This window comes from Orbicella franksi, chromosome 14 (genome assembly GCF_964199315.1).
Source record: "Orbicella franksi chromosome 14, jaOrbFran1.1, whole genome shotgun sequence".
Taxonomy (NCBI): Eukaryota; Metazoa; Cnidaria; class Anthozoa; order Scleractinia; family Merulinidae; genus Orbicella; species Orbicella franksi.
Genome location: NC_138158.1, coordinates 20,495,968 through 20,514,658, shown reverse-complemented (window position 1 = coordinate 20,514,658; position 18,691 = coordinate 20,495,968). Strand labels below are relative to the sequence as shown.

Here is an 18,691-nt window from a genome sequence, read left to right as displayed (position 1 = left end):
AGCGACGTTACGACTCCGATTCCGTCGCTAGTAAAAACCAGCCTTCAGAAACATATTTTCACGTCAGTGGGTTCAAAAGATCACGTTTGTGGGTTGTGATTGGTTGTTCTCGATCCAGTGTGCGTCTTTTATTCACGGCAGCAAAAAAAAGAAAAAAAAAACACGTGTGACACTGTTTTCCAGTTTCCAGCTGTATATTAACGCTACTTGTTAATGGTTCTGCAAATCTCTTGAAGGATCTCGCATAAGCTCACTCAATGAAACAGCTAAGTTGTACTTTTTTTGTGAAGAACTCTTGCCCTGAATCTGCCAACCTTCCAACAATGCATTGTCGACTGACGTGATAGCGCCCTGTGTCCACCCCCTGTAGGGATTGTACGCGTCTCCTATGACAAAGATATCTTGCTCTGGAAAAGGTCGTTTTGCCCAGTTACTGACTTCCGAAAGAGTTATGTTAGAACGAGGCTTCTGAAAATGCCTAAAGTACAAAAGAAGTAACATTATTAGTCAAAATTATTTTGAGTTTGGGATTTCTGAACTCAAAGGGATTGCAGGAACCGGTTTTGTAGAATAACGCGACGAGGAGAACCTGGCGTTAAGTTCCAAACGCTTAATAAGATCCTCGTTTCCATGGGATTTAGCGGAGAAAGTTTTTAATGTAGAGAGGGCTAAAAAAGCGTACACTTGATTTCAATGTTTGTCCATGTAAAGTTAAGTTGGGTCGAATTTGCTAATATCTACGTACTTTGGCTTCATTTTATTCTTTTCATATAGAATTTGTGGGCTAGGTCACGCACTTTTAGGCAATTTTTAGCACAGACGTAACTGTTCATTATCACAATATCATATAGTGGCCAAAAACTGTAGAATTCACAAGAAACACAGAAGATCCAAACAGAGGCGTGGGTGGGCTATGAAATGGTTATTTATAACGATCAGAAATCATTCTTGTATAGAAGACTAGCTCTGCCAGTTTGAAGTTTGGAGCTCTCGACTACCGAAAATCGATTAACAGAATTACCTAAAATACCGTGACTCAGCCCCTTTTACAGACAGAAACAAGCGATAAAACACGGTTTTTATGTGATACACTGATAAAACGGCTCTTTTGTCCAATAAGATACAAACTATGGTATTACACTACTATTTTTGGGCATGACCGAGGAGTCGAACTAGGGTCTACCGAGAAGCTTAGTGATGAGAGCGGGGCTTACACTCACGACCTCCGGATTTCAAGTCCGGCACCCTCACTACTCGGCCACGCTGCCTCCAAATCAAAGGCATTGTCAAGGCATCAATCCCTAGATCTTATTTTCAGACTCACCAGGCTCCCTCCTCCCAGTATTGATAAACTGTATCCAGGGGATCTGGCACTGCTCCCCCAAACTTGTACTCCAAAGCTCTTTTTAGCTCTCTGTCCACAGCTGACTTAGAGATACTCAAAATATCTCCCCACCTCCTGCTGCATGCTCCATCAGTGTACATTGTGTGGAGGACGGCTTCACCGTTAGGGCCACTCCCTCTTAAAAAAAGGTAGAAATTTGTTTTTCAGACATCACAGTGATTTTCATTGGATGTCGTAAAATCAAAACCAAAGTTAACCACTAGCCAATCACAAAGGACGCAGACAATACAGTGAGCTGACGCCAAGCGCGCGAAAACGTATGCGTACAAGTCACGATTGGCTATTATTTTACTTCTGATTGGATGAAAAATTAGTGCGAGTTTTTTAAGCCAATCGTGAGGCGTGGTAATGCAAAAGCAATTACTTTTCAACACTTAATTGAAAACCGCTCTAAGTGAAAGCTCGCAGGCTCTCTCATAAGTTGTTTTTGATGTCTCGTTTATAGGCCATTTCCGAGTTACCTTGAGCCTCTGTTTCAAAACGAGTCCTTGCGCAAAAACCTCTCATATGAAAATGAGTTTGAATTTCATGAAGAATCTATAGGGGGAATACACTTTCATATGAATTGTTACGCACAAGTTTCGTTTGGACGTAAAAGGCAACTCAGAAATGGTCTTTAGCAATGAATTTTTTTGGATGCGTATAAATATGCAATTGTATTTTATGCAGTTTGTTAATTTTTGATACCTGCACTTATCAAAATCACCTTAAACCGATAAGTGTTCAGTCACTTTCCTTCAACGTCTATTATTAATATAGTAGAATCTCGCTATTTTCCTAAATCACACTTGTTGAGGAAAATATTATTATCGTGAAGGCAAAGAAAATTACAATTACCCATAAGGCAGTGTAACTCCTAGGCAGTTGCTGTTAGAAATAAATTTCTGCCTCGGTTCCAGGGTGAGGTTCGTGACCATGCTGTTGTTCCACCACGCTTCTTTGTATACCGCTGCCCCCTTGAACGCGGGCATGCTAAAGATTGACTGGAACGCGGGCTCACGATGAATTTTTTCCGCTACTTCTCCTTTGATCTTCATGAAAGCAACAGGATGTGTCGCGATGACGATCTTTTTAGCAGAAACAGCCAGCTTTAAGGTTGTTATAATGTACTTTGTTTCAATCTTTTCGATGGAAGACACTTCGCTATTCTTATACAACAGTCCTCCATGAAGTTGTACTGAAGACACCAGTGCGTCTACAACTTCAGACATGCCTTTTAACGGTCGCTGATGTTTGCTTGAAATAGGCAGTTTTAAATATTCTATATATTGTGCAGGGTTTATGGGCTCGGTATAGTCTCCTTTAAACCCGTATGCGTCGGATAAAAATTCTGCCCCCTCGGGGGAGAGATAGTACGACATATACGAATCCACTGAAGCGAAAGACGGTGCAGTGGACACATATTCGTCTCTGAAAGCATAGCTTGCCATTTCGTTTCTTGTCATGTTCTTGAATTTTCCTTTGTTCAGCGTAGGAAAGGCTTGGTTTTTGATTGTCATACTGTTAGTAGAAAATACCCCGCGGGTTTCCTCGATACTTGGGTAATGATAATCCCACTTGATGGTCGAAATGTTCAATCTCTGAATAAGCTTTCTAAGAAGAAGAAAAAAAATCCGACGTCACGTTTTTGAAAAAGCTACAAGGCTATATGATATTGAGACATTTTTAGGAGGGGAGTAGCCTGGCCACAGAACCTCTATTTTGTCTTGAGTTCGTCAAGATCGTAAGCAAAAGTATTAAACGCAGGGGGTTTAATTGAAAAATAAACGTCTGCGGACTGACCAGAGGGTGAGCGACATACGTGGCCATAGTTTAGTAGGTCACGCTAATGTCACGCCATGTCGAGAACCATAGGTAACGCTAGAATTACCTAAGTTGGTCACCTTTATCAATATTATTCTGCGAAGAAGCTGTACTCTTAATATCATTTATGATATGGGGTAAGTGGTGGAGAAGGACTGTACAAAATCGACAGAGGCAAATTTTTCTTGGTAACTGATTCAATGGCTTTATAACTTTGATGCAACCAATTAATTTTTTCAAGAGAATAAACATTTTAAGCGACGTGTAACGGAATATCCATGAAGAGCACATCAAGTTAACTGAAACAAGAAATACTTGCATCATGTCCGTAGCATCACTAACAACTCGCCACGCTCCTAATCCTGAACAGGAAAAAAAACAGTTATTGGTAAGAATTATCAGTCATGTAGCTAAAGGTCCAGATATCGGGGTCTCCTATTTAACCAATAAGACAATTTGGATGTGGGACACTCAGACCCCAACCCCCCCCCCCCCCCCCCCCACTCTCGCACGTCGTGCTGTTTTCTGCATCAAAACACTTTTGTGTCTCACAAGACATCGTTCGTTCGTTCGTTCGTTCGTTTGGTCGGTTGGTCGGTCGGTCGAACGTTCGTGCGTTCGTGTGCCCACTCACTCGCTCTAGCGCTCGTTCGTTCCTTCCTTTGCCGGCCCGCCCACCCGCTCGCTCGTTCGTTCTTTTGTTTCTTACTACTAAGTAGTTCTTTACCAACACTTATATCAGGGGCTTGAGGAAACCAGTAATCAAATATCCTGCCACCAAATCGATCCTCTTTCTCAAAAACACAAACGCTTGTCTCTTTCTTTTTTCTCAAGAGTGTTTCAGCCATGTACAATCCTGATAAACCTAAACAAGGAAGACAACCAGAACAAATCAACAAATAATATGCTTGGATAATCTCCAACTCAAACAGGCTTAAATGTTTGGAACTTTCGGTGGAAGAATCAAATGGTTGCAGAATTTTCCGGAAAATCTGGAGTTCTTGCCTGGTTTGTTTTGCTATCAGACTAATCACGTGTTCAATGATGGCATAGTTTTTGTAAACCGTATGAGAAGGAGGGGAAGAGTATAACAAATAAGGGCTTCGTTTCAATCATAAATTGGCCAACGCATATAAAACAGACATAGACGACTACTTAAATCATTTTTTTGTTGACTAACGTACTTTCTTGACAAGAAGTAACAGCAGCAAAAAAGAATGATAGCGACGGTGGACACCAATAGCATATAGTTGTTTTCCCGATTTGCAATTTGGAAAGGGGGGCTTCAGAAAGAGAAGAGAGTTTGTTTAAAATTTGAAATTCCAGAAGAAAGAATGCCTGCTAGAGGAGGGAAGAGTGGTGACTTTAATAACGGTATTGAGCGTCATACTTTCCTTTAGACGGCAGAAACTCTCTTCTTCCCGTACAGGGCAGAGGTTAGGAAGAAGGTAGACGCTTGGAGCGAGGTTGTATTGTGTCAACAGACCATTTTCGTATTCTCGGTATTGGGCTGGAACGAGCTTGCTATTAAGGCGAGGAGTCTTTTCAAATGCAACTGTCTTCATAAGCCTCAGTTGCAAGCTAGATCCAGTCCAGTACCGAGAATACGAAAATAGCCTACTAGGGTGGGATCTGGGAACATACCTCCTCCGATAATGGCTACGTCGCACTGCAAATTACGTCTTGAAGACTGTACTTTATCCTTCTCTGTTCCTGTTCATAAACCAAGCAGGTGAAACAATCACTGTTTACTTAACTACCTTGCTACGCTCCCATCTGGTGACGGGGAAATATAACGCGAGGTTGTGGTGGAGGGGGCGGGGGGGGGGGGGCGGGACGGGAAGCTAGGAGTGAGGCGAATATCACATGGGTGTTAGCCATGGTGCATGCTTACAGAAACTCTATTTGAAAATCTTCGCAGTTACTACAGTAACAACAGCACAAACCTAACTACCTGGAGTTGTTCAAAATGACGGGAAAATCCAGGAGCTGAGGATGCTTCGGGAAAATCGTCGGAAAGCAATCGTGCGTTTTATGAATTCATGATATACAGAAATGTACAATAGCAGACAACAAACAATACAACATGCGTGAAAATCAGCGCAACATTTTCCTGAGTTGAGGTTGAAAGTCAGTTAATTTGAAACTTCGAGATTACGTTGAATATGGATTATAATGATAATAATAACTTTATTTAAGTGTCAAATGTATTTAGCACTATCAAATGTGCTAATTGGGGACACTGTAAATAAATAAACAAATATTTCAAATATAACATAAACTATTAAGAATCCCAACTGGTCGGAGGCCGACCAGTTGGCTATTTACACAACGCGATCGTGGATTTGAACTCGGGGCTACCGAGAACAAACCCAGATAGCGGTTGGGTAGATTAATCTCATTGAGGCCCAAGTCTAAAACAAATTCATTGAGTTTTATTTAATTCCCGCCCAATTTAATAATTGTAAGGGCAATTTTTGATAAAAAGTAAAATAAAAACTCATGCCAAATGATATTCAAGCTAATGTTTCTGAAAGTCAAGTGGAGCGATTTCTCTGAGATTTTCACCTGAGTTAATTAGATGTTATAAGATTCATTTAAAACCAGAGAACCATTTATTTACTAATCAAGTCTTGTGGACATAGTTTGCAATAACATCTTAAAACAGCTTTTGTTGCTGTATTTTGACACCTTGAAACTTCACCCGCAATTTCCTAGAAAACGTTCTCGTGCATTTTTTTTTAATTTTTCCATCGTTTAGGTCTTAGATCCCGAGGTCGTATTTCCAAAATTATCCCTTGATGATAAGTTATTCGGCCTCATGTAAAATTGGGTATGACGTCATAACGTTGCTATGGTAACTCAGATCTTGGTAAAACGTACCTCAGTTGAAACTTTCATCTTTCTCCAACGCATCACTAACATTTGATTTTCTGTTGGATTGATAATGGTGGTGCTCTAGTCGCTCAAAGTTAAACAGTATCGTCACTCAAAAATCCGATCGAGCCACCTTAAACTCGTCCGCGCAAAGTTATTCATGTAACACGCACAAAAAATGTTAATTATGTTTTCCGCTTGATCAAATACTTTTGTCACCTCGATATTTTCACTCTTGTCTTGCTGATGATGTTAGGGGCGTCGAAACGTCGGACTAATATAGTTCTACTATTTGATTAATAAGTCGAGTTAATTTCCCTCACGTTGAAATTTAAATACCTCTTTCGCGTCAATAGCTAAAATTGAGAAGCAATTTTCCCTCCAATTCTCGTTTAAAATTTATAAAGTCGCTTTAATTTCGAAGTATCTTATTAACACGAGGGTTAATTCTTTCAACAACAACAACTACTACTTTGTTCGCTCTTGTACTTTAAAACAACTTTACGAAGAAGGTCGAAAATCTGGTTCTGCTTAAACACAGGTCAGAGAAACTAAGGAAACTACAGAACACAAATTTAATCAAGGGTATTCCTCCTCGACGACTGCGAAACCGTGACATCGTAGATAGATACCTCAAATTATGAGTCTGGGAAATTCATATCAAGAACTCCTTGAGTTAAACTGCGCTTCATTTCAATCTACTTTTCTTGTAACAAAGCATCAACTGCTTGCTCGGCTTACCTTTACAGCCTTCGCGGTTGTGATACTTCAAGTCTTTACTTCCAGGACCAAACATAGCCATTAGAATCCCCATAACAACAAGCAGTATCACCACAACGAGAACACAAAGAACCCACCGCCATGACAATACCGTGCACTTTGCTCTACGAGCGTGACTCCCTGACTGTGCGCGATGTCCTTCAAAAATCTCCAGTTTATTCTCCGGAGTGTCCGGGTTAGCCATGATTGTGCTCGACTCACAAGAAAGTCAAGAAACAAGCTAAATGTGTATTAAAACCATTAGCAGTACAGGATGTCAACATTTACTGATACCCTTTCTTTCGAGCGGAAACTTGTTTACATAAATTATCGTTATACTGACACGTCGCGTCCAGCCCGAAACATCCCATTGCAACGATTTGTGCTATGAAGTGGTTATGGAAATGTATTTTAAGCCTTCATGCCGATAAAAACTTACTAGTCATGACTCGGCTTTTTCGCTTGCTAGCATCTTATTAACATCGGACTTCATTCGGCGGGCCTGTGTCTCCACGAATTCAAGCGCTTGTTTTGATAAGGTTTTCCATTTCACCGGCTATAAATGCAATATGCAATCTGAAGCGATTTATACAGCATGCATGGCACTAACACCCAAACAGATGCAAGCGTTAGACACTTTTACGGCTGTTCGCACCAGTCCATTACTAAGCGAGTATAAACAAGAGCTCTGCATCTCATTTTGGCTCAGTTCACGTAAGAATCCTTCGCTTCGTAACCTCACGTGTTGTACCTTGTGCCGGATGATCAAGTTCTTGTCCATGCTGCTTGCGCTGTCCCTGATTCCTTCAACTGAACTAATCGCGTACAGCAGGTCCTGTTTGTGGAAACCTAAATCCGGTACAACAGAACAAAGTTGCCTCTCTTTCAATTGATGTCAATTTAAATGGAAATTCTATTGAGAACGTCACCGATTTTAAGCTTCTTGGCATAACGTTAGATCAAGACGTTGCTTTTGATCGTCAGATTGAGGAGTTGAGCAAAAAAACTGGTGAAAAGGATAGGTCTCTTTCGTCCTATAAGTCCTTATTTAAAACGGAATCAACGTGAAATATATTACTCCACGATTATAAAACCTGTGTTCCTTTATGGCAGTTCAATATGGACCTCTTGTAGTAGGGAAAATCTTCCGAAACGTCTTCGTCCTCAGAAACATGCGGCTAGAATTATTTTGAATGCTGAAAAAACGGCCTCTTCCGTTCATTTATTCAATACCAGAAACTGGAATTCCTTTCTATGCCGAGTCGTATGTAAATCGATGCACTTTAACCTACAAAAGACTAAATGGTAATACTCCAGAATATGTAAATGATTTACTAATCAAAAACGCTGACATGCATAATAAAACATTTTGCATTTTTACGAGATAATTTGGTTTTATCAACTGAGTTGATAATGTCAATTGGCCACCGTAAAGGGATTCGAAAGCTGACGTTTCGAGCGTTAGCCCTTCGTCAGAGCGAATCGAGGAATTGTGGGTTGTGTGGTTTATATGACTGAAGAAAGATGGAGCTACGCTATTGGTTGGTGCATGGTAACGTGAAAAACAACAGAATAAATTAGTTGAATGAAAAGCGTTCGTTGATACCGTGAGGATTAAGAGTGCCGATTTGAGAAATAATTTTTGCTCAAGAGTTTTGCGGCTTTCCGGTCCGTGCTTCCTTGATGTAGGGAAGGCCGCAGACTGCCATATGTTACTTAGAATGATTGGGGAGATTAAAGTGTCTCGCGACCGGTTTAGATGCGTTTTTGTCGTCTTTCTCTACGTCACGAGGGTATTCTCGGAATCGGTCGCCTAGTCGTCTCCCGGTTTCGCCGATGTATAACTTTTTGCAAAGAGTGCAAGTCATCGGCGAAACAGGGAGATTCTCGCGAAACAAAATTCACTGTTCCCCAAGGGACCAGTCATTAAGTGCTAATTATTTTCGCCACATATTCTCGATACCATACCAAGCCAATGACGGAATTGCACGACAGCCTTGGAACAGAGAAAGGAAAAAAAATTATTTTATCAGGCTTAAGGTGGCCAGAACGTTTCGCCTCTAAACCCTACGTTTCAGCAGAATTCCTCAAGCATTGAAACAGATTTGTTCCTGTTCTCGATCGCAAGAGATTCCTGTCCTTTGTGTAATAAAGAAGGACTAAAGGGTTTGCTGAGAAACGTCCGTATTTCCGACGGTACGAGGAAACAGCAACAGCCCCTTGTCAACAGAGTCGGAGTAAGTTAATAACCCGTGCTTCCGAAAAGAGGAGCCGAAACTCAAGATCGATCATCGGTCATCACTGCGTCGAGGACTATTTTCAATGTGGTTCATGCGATATAGACTGTGTTGGTTACACTGACCAACATCTGCACAACCGTGTTGCAGAGCATAGTTCTTTAAGGTGGCTCGATCGGATTTTTGAGTAACAATACTGTCTAACTTTGAGTGACTGGAGCACCACCATTATCAATCCAACAAAAAATCGAACCTTACTGGTGTGCTAGAGAAAGATGAAAGTTTCAAATGAGGTAAGTTTTACGAAGATCTGAGTTACCATAGCAACTTTATGACGTCATACCCCGTGTACATGAAACCGAATAACTTATTATCTTCCCTCCTTGGGCGCTATTGCGCTGCTACACGTCACGCAACGCACCTTGGTCTATTTTTGTTGCTTACAGTATTAGGTTTCAGTTTTGTTAGAGCTGTCGTACCGTGTACAGTGTTTTGTCAAGTGGTGTTGTTTTTCCCACCCACCCACCCGTTTGTTATTAGGGTCTTTTCGCTTCCTTGTTTGTTAGTCGGTCCACGTTTTATTATTCTAGGAAATAAACTTCTCTCATGGCCAAAAACAGACAGTGTTGTCGTTGTTGTATTGTTGGCGGGGGGAATTAAGAGATAATTTTGGAAATACGACGTCTGGACCTAAGACTTGACATAGTTGTCTAAACGATGGCAAATTGAAAAGAGTGTATGAGAGCGTTGTCGAGAAAATTGCGGGTGAAAAAGGTGTCAAAATGACGCGCAAAGTTATTCATATATTAACACCTATAAAAAATGTTAATTATGTTTTCGGCTTGATCAGATACCTATGTCACCTCGATATTTTCACTCTTGTCTTGCAGGTGATGCTAGGGGCGTCAAGACGTCGGGTAATGTAATTGTAACATATATTTGATTAATAGGTCGCGTTAATTTTCCTCACGTTGAAATTTAAATACCTCTTTCGCGTCAAACAATTAAAATTGGGACGTATTTTTTCCTCGTTAATTTCTAAAGTCGCGTCAATTTCGAAGTATCTTAATTAACACTGAGTAATTCTTTCAACAACTTTATTCGCTTTTTACAACAATTTTACGAAGAAGGTCGAAAATCTGGTTCTGCTTAAACGCTGGTTTGAGAAACTAAGGAAACTACAGAACACAAATCCGAAAAGGTCAACTCAGTCGAGGGTATTCCTCCTCGACGGCTGCGAAACCGTGACATCAGCTCAAATTATGAGTCCGAGATATTCGTATCAGGAACTCCTTAAGTTAAAATACGCTTCATTTCAATCTACTTTTCTTGGTACAAAGCATGCATCAATTGCCTGCTCGGCTTACCTTCACAGTCCTCGCGGTCATGATACTTCAAGTCTTTACTTCCAGGACCAAACATAGCCATTAGAATCCCCATAACAACAAGCAGTATCACCACAACGAGAACACAAAAAACCCACAGCCATGACAATACCGTGCACTTTGCTCTACGAGCGTGACTCCCTGATTGTGCGCGATGTCCTTCAAAAACCTCCAGTTTATTCTCCGAAGTGTTGTTAGCCATAATTGTGCTCAACTCGCTAGGAAGTCAAGAAACAAGCTAAACGTGTATTAAAACCATTTGCAGCACAGCATATCAACATTCACATGCGGAAGTAAAAAAGTCATGTCATACCGACACGTCCAGCACAAAACATAGCTTTGCAACGCTTTCTGCTATGAAGTGGTCATGGAAATGTATTTTAAAGCGCTTGTTTTGATGGTGATGAAGTAAATCGTCAATAAATTTTCGTGGGGACATGGACCTTTTTCTGAAGCGATTTATTGAACTGTTATACATGTAGTTAAGAAATAGAAAACATGTACCGTGTCTCTATCGATAATTTTAATAAAACAATTTAGAGCTCGAGATTTCTATGACGTGATGATTGATGAGGCCCAAGGCCGAATCCACTATCAACTCATAGAAATCGAGAGCGAATAACCTTATTGTGCTAGTAGAATTCTAACTAAATTTCGCTCAAAGAGCGATTTCCAATCATTTCTCAATGTGGTCGCGCGGATTGAATTGTGTTTTGAAACTTACGATCAGTTACCTGTCTTATGTATTCTTCGGAATTAAATTATCCCGAAATATTTTTCAGTCTTCCGCGAAACATTAGCGAAACCATAAAACGTTGCCATTATGTGGACGGCTTTCAGCCACTGCACTCTAATGGCTGATAGTATACGAGTAGCTCAGCCAATCAGATCGCAGCATTTGCATTAGTATGTAGAAACACGAGTGAAAGTTTGGGAGAACGAGAAACGCTGTGGGAACACGAGCCAACAGGTAAGTGTTTCCACAGCTTAAGCCCAGTTCAGGCGTGGTGCTTCTGCCGTGCCGAACTAAATTCAGGAATTAAGGTCGACAAAAGCACGGCAGAAGCACGGCGTCTGAATCAAACTTTTGAATTAAGTTCGGCAAAGCAATTAAGTTCGACAAGCTCTGTCGTGCTACACGACTCTGGCACGGCAGCGATTCAAGCGTCGTGCCTCTGCCTTGCCAGACAAAATTCATAAATTATATTAATGTATTTTGGCGAGATTGCGTTCGCGCGAGGAGTTACGAGGAGACCACGAGGAGACTTCTCCTTTACGAGTATGCGCATTGAATGTTACCAGAAGTGACACCAGAAGTCAAAACATGGCGGCCTGGCGAAGACGTGTAAATGCGAACGAAGTTTCCTCCGCCGAGGAGCAAGCGGCTGATGTATCATAGAACGAAGATGAACCTTAAATGCTGGTGGAACTGGATCTTAATTCTGCGACAGTGTCGCGTTGCAAATCGTGCTCAATGCGGCCAAAAATAAACCTGAAGGTTGCCTTGGGCACATGGAATGTCTTCTTGAATCTGGCATCACTGTACATATTCCGCAAATGTTCAGAAACCATTCGTAATTCTGTCGGGGTATTCGTCGACAGGATCGAACAGCAATGGAGTTTTCGGAAGAAAACAGGAGTGTAGTCAGGAAACAGACTTGAAATAACAGTGTTTTGCACGAAGTTATATAAGTCCTTGCGGGATTATGTAAGGTCCCCAGGGACACATGCCTCTATAAAAGGGAACGTTATTTCATTAAGAAACTCTAAGCCGGACCGAGAAAGTATCATAACTTGCGCAAGGTTTACGGCCGGGAAAAGTTTACAAGAATTGTAAGTATAATTATGACATAATTTTCAGTTTGTATTTTTGTATTAGTTCAAGGTCAATTACGACAATTACGGCTCAGAGCCTCAAAGTAATTGTAATTCATTTCTTTCAGTTTGACTCTATACTTCTAAACAGAAGGAGTGCAAAAATAAATCTAATAATTCCCAGCTGAAGAGGTCTATTTCAAGTCCAAACCAAACAGCATTCGCCTTGCTTGCGAAAGGTGAAGTATTTTCTGCAGGTTTTCTTTCCGTCTTCTTCTCGAGTCTTGCAATAATTTTATAAGCAGGAGTCTTCTCTGCAATTTCGAAAACGGCGCCATTGTTTTTGTTTCTTCGCCGCTGACTAATTGTTCGTGGCTTCAGTAAATCCCGAATTTGGTGCGACTATGGCACGACGTCTGAATCAAAGTCGTGTTTCTGCCGTGCTACAGTCGAACCTAATTGTAATTAAATTCGGCACGGCAGCAGCACGACGTCTGAACTGGGCCTTAGAAATCACATAGCATAGAAATCAAGAGCGAATAATCGCTACTAGTCGTTCAAAACGTAGCAGTGTGCAGTGTGCCATTGTTAACAAAATGACGTCCGCTTCCTAGCTTTTTCGACTTGTTTGTGAAGAGGATTTGGATAAGTTTTGAACGACTGGTAGATTTATACTAAAACAGGAGCCATAATCGGGGACGGAGACCGTAAGCACGCGCCATTTCTAGTAATGCACGACCAGGGCACGCTCATTTGAAATTAAAGTGACTGGAGAATGCGTTGGAAATAACGAAAAAAATTGAAGGAAAATGGAATGAGGGGTGATTAGTGTGCTGAACGTCGGATCTAGCGATCGGGTCTAAGCTGAGACCAGGATAATTGCTTGAGTCGCCTATTTTCATAGGCTGGATACTGAACTAACACGGCTAAGTGGTTAAGCCCCGGCCAAACTTTTTCCATACATTTGTCAGTAAAACCGAGTCGGAAATCGCGGGAACATTTAGAGACCGATGATTTGCGTGAAAGATCAAAAGTGCAATTCCTTGCCTCACAGCTAATCTATAATTTTCAAATTTAACCAAAAAATCCTTCTGCTGGATATCTTTTCTTTGTAACTCAAAGTACTCGGAAAGTCCGACTTTTAAACTAGGTGTATATGTAGATGTAAGTCAGTCACTCTCAACTTTATATCGGGTATCGAACTTTTAACTCTTCCCACACATTCACAGCAATTTTTGCTCTCCCCCAAAGTAAGGTGGTGTCAGAAACCGTGAAAAGGTCTTATTAACTTGGAGTATCCATCTTACAAGAGTACTATCTCAACGCATAATATCGGTTATATTCTCAAACACTTTATTAGCTCATTCTGAGATGAAATCTAAAAACTTTTATATAATAACTTAGAATTTCTAGCGCTTTCTTGGTACGAATCATAACACAAACTGTTTCCCAAATATGGCAAATTACGTATAGGTATTATAGGATATCTGTTTTGAGCGGACCGAACATAGTTTACCATATTTCGAAGTGAGGCTACCGTAGTTTACACTGACTTGATGACCATATATGGACATCTTGACATTTTGTTGCATAATAGCTGTTACCTTAACTAATAGTACATTTTGGACAAACTTAGAAAAAGGTGCAAAAGATGCAAACTCGCTTTAGTTTTCGCTTGCAGAAAAAATCGCACAATTCCGGTGACCTAACTGTTTGTCGCCAGTGAGGACCTTTCTTTTTTTACCTCAAAAAGAATCGCTTTACAATCCTGTTTTGACTTACATTAGATATTCGTTTAAGTTTTGGGGGAAGCGGGTTTACGACTATTATTACAATCTACATTACAACTGTTAAATCGTTTTTTCTTTCCCTTTGAACATTCTTTTCTCAAAAATCTCTCCGACTAAACCCACTTATTCCTGACCATTTCTTTGTAGTGTTATTAATAAAGTGTAAAATCTAAGTTCCAGCCCTCTTTTAAAGCATCCAGTGATGATTTAATAGTATCATCCAGCCATCCGCCGAAACTATAAAATGCTCTGTCCACCAAGAATACGTCCTGTCCGGTCAGCGGTCGCATGGCCCATCGTTGAACGGTGGATAAGGGGAAGTTGGCACCAGGCTTTTGCAGAAACCTACGTCATTAAATAATAAGTTGTTACATTCTCGCTACATAAACAAGGGGACCCCAGGACCTAGTGGGAGGGGGGGGGGTTGGGGTAAGAGGAGGGAGGATGATTTACTCAGATACTAACCAAACAAACTAGAATTTTATACATTTCTCCTTGAAATTTGCGCTGGCAAATGAAACTGACACAATTGTCATAAAAAAGAAAATAAATAAAAAACAAATAAAATTAAATAAACACTGATTGACATAAGCGGCTGATAAAGAGGCATAGCATAATGTAGACAGACATGACTACACTTCAAGCCACGTTAGGTGACACCTGGCGATTTCCAAACTATTAAATGCAGTCAAGAGAAACTGATCTGAGAGAACACATCCTCCATACATGGGTCTCTTCCAGTGATAATCTTTTCAATCTAATTTAAGCGCGCGGTCAAACTACGAGGCTATTTTAGGAAGGACATCTGATTGGCCAATTTCTCGAAATGTCCGATTTTTCGAACCAATTTTCGTTTCCCTTGGAGGTTCAAAAAATCGGGATTTCACTGTACCACCGCTGTTGTCGGCTTCAGAAAAGGCAGAGTCATGACCTAGGATACGCGAGGGTCCATTAGTTTTAGCAGAGGAGAGGGGAGGGGAAAGAAGACTCTTTCAGATTTTACTTACCAAAATCCTTCGTCCCAATACTTGTACTTAGTCTCCAAAGGATCTGGCACATCCTGTCTTTGAAACTTGTACTTCAGAGCTCGCTTCAGTTCTTTGTCGACTTCTTTGGCAGAAATCTTCAGGGTTTTCCCCCACTTATCACTGCATCCTCCATTGTTAGCTATCGTATGCAGCACAGCTCTTCCATTAGGACCAACACCACTACAACAGTAACACATACAGTCCATATCAGTAAGCAGGAAAAGACACACCCGGCCAAAAGTGTATTTCAAGAGGGTACCCTGAGATTTTTTGGTTGGATGACGGTAAAAAAGGCCAAGCGGATTGCTAAATCCTCCTCCAATTTCAGCCCTAAATATGTCATTTTCCTGTGCTCAATGGCACCGAACGATATTGTTTTAAATATTTTTCTTTATCTTTGGCTCGATCTCTAGAAGGAAATCTGTTTACTTTTCGTAAATATGCTCTCTGCTTTGAAGAAGAATTCGATGTTTTTGACGTCACTTTCTCCGAGAAGCTTAAGTTACCTGCCGATTTACATCTTTCCCATAATTTTACGAAATTCATAACAGCCTCGACCTAGATGTTTAATCATTTCTAACCAAAACAGAAAACACTTATTGCAAAACTTAACCCTGGTCAGATTTCAACTAAATGTATAAATTATAACTCTGAACGAGTTCTTACTTGTAAGGCATGGTAATTCCCAGGCAGTTGCTGCTTGATATGAACATCTCCAAAGGTTGCAGGAAGTTATTTTTTTGAGCAGCGATTGAGTCATTCCACCATGCTTTTTCATACACCGCTGCTCCATGGAATGCGGGCACGCTTACGATGGACTTAAAGATGTCGTGACCTGTGATGCTTTGCATGACGTCACCGTTTATCTTTTTGAGAGCCGTTGGTCCAGCGGTGATTACAGTCTTGTTGGCTTTTACAGTAAAGTTGGTAGTTTGAAGAACGAACTTGTCCTCTCTTTTATCAATTGAGGTTATTGTCTCTTTGAGGTAGATTTTACCACCGCGTTCTCGCACTTTTTCTGCGAGGGTTGTGATAAACTCTGACATACCTTTCCTCGGCCGTCTGTCGTCGCTTCTCGCATGTATAACGAAATCCTTTTTCTCGAGATATGTCCTGTAACTGAGTGGGTTTATGGCTTGCATGTAGTCACCCATCAACCCATAGGTTTCTTGCATCAGCTTGGCTCCCTCGGTTGATAGTTCGTAAGACAGGAAAGTTTCCGCTGTAGAGAACTGTGTGGAATTTCTAGCAGCATCATAAATGAACTCTGCAGTTTGCTCAAGTGTTTTATTATTCATTGGAACACGATCCAGCAAAGTTGGAAAGGCCTTTGATTTAAGAGAATCAAAGCTGTCTGCAAACACACCGCGAGCTTCAACACGATGCGTTTTTCGGACCCAACTATCAGCATGAATACCGAGATGGAATTCGAGATCCCTGAAAAAAAATAAAAATAAAATCGAAGTTTTAGTGGAGCCAAAATTAACCGATCATGACTACCTATTCAACAGTCGTTCAATTAAAGGAACTAAGTCACGGTTTGCGCATCTTGAATGTTGAGGCTAAATCTTTCAAGTTCGTTGTTAGCAATCCTTGTTAATCCTCTCCATCCTTAACCATCCTTGTTCCTTTTTAGTTTATCATTATCTCTTTGGTGTTTTTCTATCTTAGTAAACTACTATTTTCAGGTTTCCTTCCATTTGAAGTTCATTTTGCACGTAGCCAAAACAACTCAAAATACCATGACTGAGTTCCTTTAACAGACATAATTGTTTTGTAATAACCAACATATTATACGAAGCATTAAGGTAGTGCCACTTACTGCTCGACATAGTTATCGCCGTGAATGTTCCACTCTCCAAGACCTAAAAAAACAAAAGTAAAAAGTTTTCTTAAAACGTTTTATCCAGTAGACATCTTAGAGGGAAAGTGGTTACGTCTCAAGTTAATCTTTTGCAATGCTGTATATATATATAAAACGATGTACTATTCTTCAATTGATAACACGCCGCCATAGTTTGTGTGTGTGCACCAGCGTCTCCGGTGTCAAGAGCGAGCCTAGCTGGTCATCCTTGTAAACTGTACCTATAAAAACAAACCCTTCTCCTGTTTTCCCGTACAGGAAATCAGCTACTTACACTGGAATCCCCCCTTGCAGCCCTCCCGTTCAAACGACCACCTCGTTATTACGGCCACTTTTTTCTGGCCTGAGCAAAAGCTTAGTAAGTCATTTTCTTATTTAAAGCACTTCTTTAATTCGACCACTCCTTTCATATGGCTAGATTTTTGTGGCTCGTTGGTGACCGGATTAATGGGTTTCCACTGTTTATGGGTGACAGTGCTCTCTCAAACTTAATAATTCCCCTGGCGGATCTAGGGGAGGGGCCCGGGCCCCCCCTTATTTTGGGTAAAAAAAAAAGAAATGACCGAAGGAAGAAAAGCCGGCAGGGCAAGTAAAACACAACTGCCACCCCCCCCCCCCCCCCCCTTTAGCTCAAGGTCTGGATCCTGGATCCGCCACTGAATTCATCAAGGAAATCATAATAGTGACGGTGTTTGAATATCTGATCTCAATTACATGTAGCATAGATTGTTAAGATTTTATTTCTCCGTACTCTACTCATTTTTAGTTCATCGAACACTCAAGACGGTCGTTTATACATTTCCAAACACAATGATGTTCGCAAAAATACTCCGCTACGTGTCGTAGTTCAGCTCTCTTTTGAACCTTGGAAATGTGGTTAAACACGGTCTTTCGTGTTTAATATATAGATCGTTTTCACGTGACGTCATCAAATTCCAAAATCCAAAATTAAAAAAGCCACGAAAGTTTTTATTCTCATCAGGCATAAAGGGATCGAAATTTATTTCGGTTTACAAATTTTCAGCTCAATAGCGTGCTTGGTTTGGAAACCAGCGCATTTTGAATTTCGGAGTTATGGCGGTGCGTGAAACAAAGCTACGATCGCGTTTGTCGAAAAATATACACTTATCTCGTGACTTTTAGCCGTTTTAGTATTAAGTATTAGGAAGAGTGCTTGTGTAAATGTTTGTTGGTTCAGTTTAGACAATCAGTTGCCTAAACAGCCAAATTTAAGTTCCAGATGTTTACACTATTCTCCGGTCGCCATATGGGTGGACCACGGAGGTCCACCAACATGGCGGCTCCATACTGGGCTCTGTAAATTTTTGCATTTCGACGAATATCCGAGGTTTGGGAAAACGCAGAGACGTAAAACTTAGAGAAGCGTCTTCTTTACTTATCTTCTATAACATTGCAATTTCTTGACTTTATCCACTGAATGGTTTTTGATTTACTTTTTCGTTACGTGACAGTGAAAACGTTCTTTTAATTACCTAAGAGATAAGAATTGACCGTCCCAGAATACAACAGGGATAAAACAGTTCTTACACGAAATATATGGCGACAGAGGACTCGTTTTGGCTTACCTACTGCAACGTCTGGTGCTTGTGTAAACTTGAAATCAAAGATTTTTCCTCCAAGACGATCTTCTCTCTCAAATACACACACGCTTGTCTCGTTTGTTTCGTCTTTTTTGTCAAGAAGTGCATAAGCCATCAGTAGACCCCC

General features: G+C 40.8%; 1 protein-coding gene across 2 annotated transcripts in view; it reads right to left on the bottom strand.

Annotated features, from left to right (window-relative positions):
- Positions 1-18,691, bottom strand: part of LOC145468884 (achacin-like) — a 22,737-nt gene continuing 4,046 nt past the window's right edge. Inside the window, exons 2-8 of one of the 2 annotated variants that reach the window (XM_081452596.1) lie at positions 10,449-10,684; positions 4,853-4,921; positions 3,936-4,073; positions 3,524-3,570; positions 2,243-2,994; positions 1,325-1,522; positions 1-478 (exon numbers count right to left, since the gene is read on the bottom strand). In XM_081452596.1, coding sequence (XP_081308722.1) covers positions 211-478; positions 1,325-1,522; positions 2,243-2,994; positions 3,524-3,570; positions 3,936-4,073; positions 4,853-4,921; positions 10,449-10,668 — 1,692 coding nt within the window. In that variant the 5' untranslated portion in view covers positions 10,669-10,684 and the 3' untranslated portion in view covers positions 1-210. Of the gene's footprint in view, positions 479-1,324; positions 1,523-2,242; positions 2,995-3,523; positions 3,571-3,935; positions 4,074-4,852; positions 4,922-6,826; positions 9,592-10,448; positions 10,685-18,691 lie in introns of those variants that run through there. The other variant, XM_081452595.1, reaches the window with a different exon arrangement.